Genomic DNA, 8796 nt, shown 5'->3' with positions numbered 1-8796 from the left:
TTTTCCAACCCTAATGATTCTATAATGGTGCAGGTGGCAGTATTTTATTGTAACCAGACTCAACCCCCAGGTAATTTTTTCTTCCTCCCTTGTGTTTCTTTTCACATCCTCGTAGGGTTTTACAGCCATGATCAAGGTGAGCAGGGTCTAGTCAGTTGTGTGAGCGGGCTCTAGTCAGCCAGGTGAGAGGCAAGTTTTTATTGGTGATTTTGACACGAAACCTCCACAACCAGCAGCCACCACCACCCGTTACCCCACCAGCCCCAGCGTCCCAGCACCGGGCTATCACTTCAGAGCCCCCCCAGGCCTCGCTCAGCCCCGGCCCAGCCCCGCCGCAACCCCAACCCCAGCGCCAGCTCTCGCGGCGCATGCGCGGGCGGGCGGCGCAGTCTCCGTGCGCTGCGGGGCGGCGGCGCATGCGCGGAGCGGCGCGGTTTGGCTCCTGCCGGCGCTGGTAGCGGCCGCCGCTCCGGCCCCCCCCGCTTCCTGCCAGGGGCCCGGTAAGTGCGGCCGGGGCTGGGGGGGCGGCCGGGCCCCGCTCCCCTCCGCCCCTTCCCCTGCCCCGTCCCCCCGGGCCCCGTCCCGGTGTTGGAGCGGGCCGGGCCTGGGGGGCAGCGGGAGAGCGGCGCGGGGCCGTGAGGGGAGCCCCCCCCCCCCCCCCCGCCGCGCGGCGCACAAAAGGCGGCCCCGCGGCCCCTCACGGCCCGTCACGGGGCGTTGCGGTGCCTGCGAGCGGGGCGCGGGTAATTAGGGCAACGAGCCGGCGATAGGCGGTATCGTTTGGATCTTAATTGTTTCGTGCCGGGGTAATTAAATAACGGGCTGCCGGAGCCGTGACGGGAGGGGCGGGTTTGGGACCCCCGCAGCCCCCCGGCTGTCCCGGCGCAGGGCAGGAGCGGCTGCTGCCTCGCTGCCTGTTGCCGCTCGGAGCCCGGCTGCAAGTTCAGGACGAACGGCAGCGCGCCGTGGCTGGGTTTGGTCTGAAACGCCAAAGGCGGAATGAGAGAGCTTTGGGGAAAACAAAACAAGCCGAAGAAACGACAACCACTTTTCTTCTTTCTCCTGGTGCTATCCCCGCACGACTCCCAGCGCCGATTCTGCCTGTCGGTGCGCGTCACTGGAATCTTTTTTTCTGAAATTCAAAACCAGAATGTGTTTGGATTTCTGGAAAGCTTGGCTCGATAAATGGCATTTAAAATCAAATGCACGTTAGCATTGATTTTCATCTCTTTAAGCGGTTGGTGTTCAGAAGGAAAGAGAAGGCAGCATTAAATATTAGGCATGACACTTTTTCAAACTTTCAATTAATTTGTTAGGGAGACTTTTCATGACGCGTTTCTTGTCCAGGGGCTAGAACAATAAAGTCAAATGGTCTATACCCTCTTTTGTCATATTTTTAGTTATCATTGATTGAATGTACTTTATGTTATGAGGAACTATTCTGGTCTGGAGGACATAATACTATGTTAAAAGCGTTGAAACATTAGGAATAATGGACATAAAAGAGCAGGTATTTTTGATGTTGGAGACAGTTTATTCTGAAGTTTTGAAGAAAGGGGAAGACTTTTTAAACTTAGTTGTTCCTCAGTTTTAAGAGGAACGTATCACTTCTAAACTATCCAATAGCACTTTGTTAGCTAGAATGACGTATGAGATATTTAAGTGAGTTTGTGGTAATGAGGATTTCAAATAAATTGACTGTTAACGTAAAATATCTAAGTAACTGCAAAGGCAGGATAACTGAGTTCTTACTATAAGGTATCCTTCTAAATAGTTACTAAATAGGTAAATATAGTTTTGTAACGGAAACTTACTTGAATTTCTGTTTTCGTGTATTCCTTTAGCATATCCTGTAAAAAAAACAACCACCTTTGAACCACCAACATCTGACAGTGAGAATGCACCATGGCAATGGTCCTCAGAATGCCCAGCGCCAGCTCCAGAGGTCCAGGTCCTTCACGGGCAGTGAGGGAGAAGAGCAACAGGCAAACTTACCCCAGTCCCCTGCAGCTTCTTTTGCGCCTTCTGCAAGTCCATCTGCACCCCAATCCCCCAGTTACCAAATTCAGCAGTTTATAATGAGTAGGAGTCCGGTAGCTGGTCAGAATGTGAACATCACGCTGCAAAACGTCGGACCAGTGGCTTCAGGAAACCAGCAGATAACGCTTACCCCACTGCCAATTCCAAACCCAACGTCGCCGAGTTTTCAGTTCAGCCCGCAGCAGAGGCGGTTTGAGCATGGATCCCCATCGTATATTCAAGTTACGTCCCCGCTGCCGCAGCAGGTTCAGTCTCAGAGCCCCACGCAGCCCAGCCCTGTGCCCGTGCAGACGCTACCAAACGTCCGGGCTGGCACGCCGGGCCCCGGCTTGGGTATGTGCAGCCAGAGCCCTACCAGAGGCTTTGTGGATGCTAGCGTGCTCGTGAGACAAATCAGCTTGAGCCCTTCAAATGGCGGACACTTTGTGTATCAAGAAGGGCCGGGAATTGCACAGATTGCTCAAGGAGCTGCGGCTCAAGTACAACTTCCATCTTCTGGGACGCCCGCGACGGTAAGGGAGCGCAGGCTTTCCCAACCTCACTCGCAGTCTGGCGGCACCATTCATCACCTTGGTCCTCAAAGTCCTGTAGCGAGCGGAGCGAATATCCAGTCTTTGACTAGCCCGGGCCACATTACGACAACGAGCTTGCCACCCCAAATCAGCAATATTATCCAAGGGCAGCTTATGCAACAGCAGCAGCAAGTGCTTCAAGGACAGCAGCTGAGCAGACCCATTGGGTATGACAGGACTTCTGGGGGTTTAATAGCAGGAGTTGGAGGACCGAGTGCATTTGGAATGACGTCGCCACCTCCTCCCACAAGTCCTTCCCGCGCCACGGTACCGCAGGGGCTGTCAAGTCTTCCTCTTGCTCCTGCAGTTAATGCGGCCGTGAAAAAACAACCCAAAAAACTGGAGGAGATACCTCCTGCCAACCAAGAGACTGCTCAAATGAGAAAGCAGTGCTTGGACCATCACCACAAGCAAATGGAAATTCTTAAGGAAACTTTTAAGGAATGTTTGATTGAACTGTTTTTTCTGCAACATCTTCAAGGGAATATGATGGACTTTTTAGCCTTTAAGAAGAAGCACTGTGTTCCCCTGCAAGCGTACCTGAGGCAAAATGACTTGGATCTGGAGGAGGAAGAAGAGGAAGAACAATCTGAGGTCATCAACGATGAGGTAAGAAATCTGTTTTTTAACGTTTTGCAATAAAAGAGTAGATGTGGCACCTGAATTGTGATGTATTAGATAACGTGACAGTACCTGAAAAAATCCTTTTTGCTTGATGAAGTACAGCAATTTTGTATATAAGTGGTTGGTCTGAGAGAGCACCGTGCTGCTAGGTGGTGTGATTTGACAGGTTGGATCGAGCAGGCCATCAGATGCACGTATTTAAAAGCGAAGAGCAGAGAAGTGAAGGGAACTTTTGCTGTCCCAGTTAATACGTAAGGCAACGCACAAGTAAAGACAGCATTGCTATAGAAGCTGGTTTAAGCTATCAGAATGAACACACGTCGTAGATTAAATTTCACTTACTAGACTTACGCAAACCTAAAAAGAGTAAGCAAAGCCTCCTAAGAGGTTAACCTTTATTTGACTCTCGTGACTTCTAAGTATAGATGTTACTGAAGTTCAGTGTTGCTGTGGCCAGCAGAAAACCCTGAAGTAATCTAATTAGTCAGAGCACGTGAATCGTAATGCGTATGGGTCTGTAGTAACAAATTAGTTTACAGAGGCTGTCTTGGAGCTTTGTGCACGTATTGCAGTCTGAAAGATACCAAAAAAATTGTACTTACAGCCTGGATGTTAACAAGCTAACTTTGTTATTTACACAGAGGTTTAAAATAATTTCGATTCACCGTTTATTAATGGCAAATGATTTGAATTAAGTTTGCCTCAAAGAGATGCTGTGCGGCTTTTCCTGGGTGTTTGTACCCATTCGTGTAGATGTTGACCTGCAGCAGCAGCCTTCGGGTGCTGGAGCAGTACCTGTCAGTTACATGGCAAGTGGTTGTGACAGCATTGATACAAGTGATGGCACTGCGTAAAGACCTTTTAAAGTTTGTAAAAACACATATGGGTATGTAGTTGCCAGTTTGTAAAAAGACAAAACAAAACTGATTATGTAAATAAACTTGTTACTCTGAAATATCTATTAGAAATCAGTGTCTTCAGAGAAAATTGACGATGCTTTTAGGTATGAATTGCTAGTGATGAAATCTTTAGCTGGAATTCGTGGGAAATTTTAGCAGTATAACAGCGAAAGTTTAATTTGTTAATTGTTTTGTGGTTAGATTTCTTGGCTAGGAAAAATATTTGTGTGTACTAGTTACTGATAATTTGGAAGGAATCATTTCTAGATCTAGTAAAGTAAAAGCTAGCCTACTGTTGTTATTTATTGACAATGGTATTCAATAATTTTTCACTTGGTTTGTATTTTGTCAAATTGTTTAGGTGTTCTTGTGGGGTTGCGTGTTTGTCAGCTGAAATACCAAGTATCTTTAACTACCGTATGCCAATTTTGAGGGACCTTTAGTGGGTGTAAATTGTACAAGTTCATTGAAATCAGTGGCACTGCTACAATTTACATCACCCTCAGTCTTTCGGGTTCGGAGGTTGCTGTACTTCGCTGCCTTCTTGTGATGGATCATCTGTTGTTTGTGAAAGCCTCTTGTCAGTCTAACTGCTGGCGAATTTTGCAAGCTGCAACAGCAAAAGTCCGCGTGTTTTCAGACTGTGAATCCTTTTGAAAGTTTAAGACATCTTTTGAGTATGTTCTTTCTTTGTATTTTTTTGTCTTCTTCTCTTTTATTTCCCCTTCCCCCTTCTTTATCACTTTCTGCTAAAGCAACGCACTCCATCCCCTGCCTGGAAAGGTTGATCCCTTTGGGAATTCAGGGGGAGAGCGAATGGTGGCTGTGCTCATTGCTTAAATGAATGTCGGAGCTCTCTTAAGTTCAAACTGTCTGTCATGCTGGTTTGTTGTCCGTTAGGAGCAGCAATCATTAAATTCAAAGCACGCTTCTCTGTAAACTGGATTTAAGAAAAGTGGTGAGAAGCCGCTGTAAGAAGCGAGGGCCGTGCTCTGCTCTGCTACTGCAAGTCAGACAGAACTCTCAAACGGCCGGCGGTGCAGCCAAGCCGCGCTGATGGTCGCCTGGTAATAATCCCCTCTTCAGCGAGGTGCCATCAGTACAAAAGGTTGTTGTTGAACAAGTCAAAAAAAAAAAAAAAAAAAAAAAGAAAAAGAAGAAAAAGTTTTAAAAAGAAAATGATTCTCCCTTCTTTTTTTTTCCCAAAATATTTCTCTCAGGTAAAGGTTGTGACAGGAAAGGATGGGCAGACTGGTACTCCTGTCGCTATAGCAACCCAGCTTCCTCCAAATGTTTCTGCTGCTTTTTCATCCCAGCAGCAACCATTTCAGGTACTTTTCAATGGTTCTAAAATGTAGTTTCATCCCAGATTTTTTTTCTTCATTCAGATTTGATATTTCTTAGATGAATTAGAATTTTCCCTAGAGCCCATCCCTTACCATCTAAACAAAACAAAACGAAAACCTTTACAGTCTTCAAATGCATCGATATTAATGAAGCTTTGAGGAAGTTAAATCTTTGTCTCCAGGTTGCTGGCTTGTTTCATTAACTTTCAGCTTGAATGTTTGCACTTTGGTTTGTTTGTCTTTTGTTTCCCTAATGCATTTGGTTCATTTGTGCATTCTGCATAGAGATAATATGGGTTCTTTTGTCTGTGGCATAGTAACTGTGGATTTCTTCTAAATTTCTGTTCTTGTTTTTTTTTTTTTTTTTTCCTTCTTTGTGTATTAAAGGTTTTGAGTGTGGCTACAGAAGGCTTTGGTTTGACCTTCCATGAAATGTGTAAAATAATGATAAAACCCTCTGACGCAATTTGTTCAAAAACTAACCCCTTTCCATTAGCTTTACGGTAAATATTGGGAAGAAGAAACCGAAGTGCTCATCTTCATTATATAGGTGGTCTTTTACATTGTATTTGCATGAAAGAACACTGAGCAAAGTGAAGGAATAAATGTAATAGCAAAAAAAACCGTGGATCGATGGTGTTGCAACTTTTAAATTCAGGCTGGCACGTGCTTCTGCAGCTACCCTCGGCTCTGCGTTACCCAGACAGCGGTGCTCGCGCACCCGGAGGAGCACAGCCTGCTTCCCTGCAACTACCGTGCTCAGCTGTCAGATCAATTGTGCACACTTAGAGAGCAGATGTCGTGGAGTTTGCTCCGCTGTACCATGCAAGCTGTGAGGTCTGCACTGCCTTCATCTAGGTTTTGGAAAAGGGAGAGTTAAATGAACTGTCGAACGGGCCGTATCCCTGCGTCTGACAAATGGGAGGTTACCGGCAGTGTTTCACAAATGAGTTGCACAGCAAACTCATTGGTTTGTTACAGCCAGTGCTGACATGTTTAGCAGGTAGACAGGCTTCATCTAAGCTGTTTAAAATGAGTAATATTGTGTCAGGTTATTTATTACAGTGATTAGGTTTGTCATTATGTTCTGGCGACACCAATGAATAAGTACTTCTGAAAGTTTTATAGCATCTCAGAAGTGTTTCGGGGAAACTGGCAGGTACATGCTAGAAGTGTACAAAATTCTCTGTAATTGTACAAAACTCTCTGTAATGTCAGCCCAAACTGTTACCTGGAAGCATCATCTCCTCCCATCCATCTTTTTCTTCCTAACTGTTTATAGAGAAATAACGTGTCCTGATCAGCATCATTCAAATTTGAGTGCGTAAATGCAGCACTCAGAATGATTATTGTGGGTGTGCTGCATAATCATGACCTCTGGAGAACCACATTATTTTAATTAAACTTAGGACAGTTTTAGTCTAACATAAGCGGTATGTGACTGCAGTTTATGAAGGCATACCATCTTTGCTCTTTGAAGTGTCTGGCCTAAATTACGTGTTGATGATGCAGACGGCTGGGAGGCATACACTTCAGAAAATGTCAATCAGAAGTCCTGAAGTAGACATGCAGCAGCCTGAAAATGTGAGAATGTGATCATCCAGAGCATGAGTGCAGGTGACATAAGAAACATTTGAAGCAGCTTGGAGAACGTACCTTCTCAAACTGATGTCCCAGAAAGCATTTGATCCAAACTGCACATGAGCAGAATTTGTTAATTAATTCAGGACCCTTGTACAAAATACTTTTTTTGTGATCTATTGATTGAATAGTTTTCTAAATGCTTAAGTCTGTGATGCGCTGCCAGACATTGACTGTTGAACTGGAAATATGCTGCATGTCTGCCTTATGGTAAAACAAACATTTGAAAACTTGATCCATGTTGAATGTGATATGACAGTGACCTGTGACTGAATATGAGTCAGATATTCTTAAAACCAAAACTGACATTGAAGAGTATAGCTGTATCACTAGAGTGGTCACAAATACCCTCACAGCAGCAAAGAGATTAAATGTTAGTAATTCGTAGCTCTTGATAGAGTCTGAGGGTATGAGATACATGGAGCTCAAAAAGGAATGTTTTAAACCCAGCCATTTTAGGTGGCAATGTCCGTGTTTATTAATGCTCTTCAATGAAGCACTGAAGATGTGGGGTTGTGGCTGCTACAGGTTATTTCAATATGGACCAATGTTTATTTCCTTAGGTTTAATTTACAAAATTTCTGTGGCAGAATTTTTGTGAAAAATCAGAGAAGCAAAGACCCGTGAATGAAGTAGAAGATTCTTTGGGGAAATTGCTGTATTTGCTCTGATGTTGTAGTAACTTTTCACAACATTTGGAAACCCTCACTGTACGTTGATATGGTAGAGGCTCTCACCAACAGCAGATTACACTTAGAGAGCTTGAGTGGTAGATGAGTTCATTTTCCAGGGCATGGAGGCTGCAATACATAAAGGCTGCCTCTGTTTTCTGATAGAAGCTCTTAAGCCCTTTCTTTGGGTAGCCCTGATTTTTCTCATGTTAAGTTTCATTTAGTTTGGTTATAACATGGCTCAGTGTTGAGGAGAGTTTAAAAATATGATGCAGAAACTCACAGAAAAGAACTGGGCGTTAATAATTTGCCAGTAGTGCTGAGAGCCCAAAGAGCATGGAAATCATCAAGTTCACAGACTACTTTCTTAAGGTAATCCTCCATGCAAGTCTGCCATTTGCACGAGTTTTTTAGAATATATCAGCTGACATCTTGGTCAATATTAATTGTAATAATTTTAAAATAAAGTTATTATGCACTGCATAACCTTACTGAAGCTAAGCTCTAAATTGCTGAATCAAAGCCCTGAGATTTCTTTTCTCTCTCAATACCATCAGTGCTTGATAATTCATGATATTTAGGTGCATGATATTTATCCTCAGGTAAAATGTCTAGTAATTTCTGACATGCTCTGAGGTGACATTAGCACTATAGCAATCCCATGTTTCTCATCATAAAGTTACTTCATTGTACTCATTTTGCCAAACAAATGCGAGGCTAGCCTCTGGAAAACTGGAACTGGAATTTGCAATGTTGCTGCGATTCTTTTATTCCCACTCTTCTGAGTCTTAGCAGTTCTTCCTGAAATACTGCGAGCCTAAATCTCATGGAACTCCATCCTAAAGGTGACAGTGTTGGAGACTCAACTAAGCTTGAACTGTCTTTGGGATGAGAATTAATTTTTGTGTTGCTGATGTTTTGCACAGAGTGAAAAGGATTAGCTTTCACGAATGCATTGACTCTCATTTCTGATTTTTGTCATCTTAGTTATGATACAGTTTGT

General features: G+C 44.3%; 1 protein-coding gene across 22 annotated transcripts in view; it reads left to right on the top strand.

Annotated features, from left to right (window-relative positions):
* Positions 1-385: 385 nt before the first annotated feature.
* The window catches only part of EP400 (E1A binding protein p400), a 48199-nt gene continuing 39788 nt past the window's right edge, over positions 386-8796 (top strand). For 17 of the 22 annotated variants that reach the window (XM_040576786.1, XM_040576795.1, XM_040576784.1 and 14 more), the window contains exons 1-3: positions 403-500; positions 1845-3221; positions 5356-5466. In XM_040576786.1, coding sequence (XP_040432720.1) covers positions 1899-3221; positions 5356-5466 — 1434 coding nt within the window. In that variant the 5' untranslated portion in view covers positions 403-500; positions 1845-1898. Of the gene's footprint in view, positions 501-694; positions 1108-1844; positions 3222-5355; positions 5467-8796 lie in introns of those variants that run through there. The other 5 variants (XM_040576788.1, XM_040576783.1, XM_040576794.1 and 2 more) reach the window with 3 other exon arrangements.

The sequence above is a fragment of the Cygnus olor genome, chromosome 17 (assembly GCF_009769625.2).
Source record: "Cygnus olor isolate bCygOlo1 chromosome 17, bCygOlo1.pri.v2, whole genome shotgun sequence".
In the NCBI taxonomy this organism is placed as follows: Eukaryota; Metazoa; Chordata; class Aves; order Anseriformes; family Anatidae; genus Cygnus; species Cygnus olor.
Note: the sequence above shows the minus strand (reverse complement) of the source record. Positions and strands in the feature narration are given on the sequence as shown.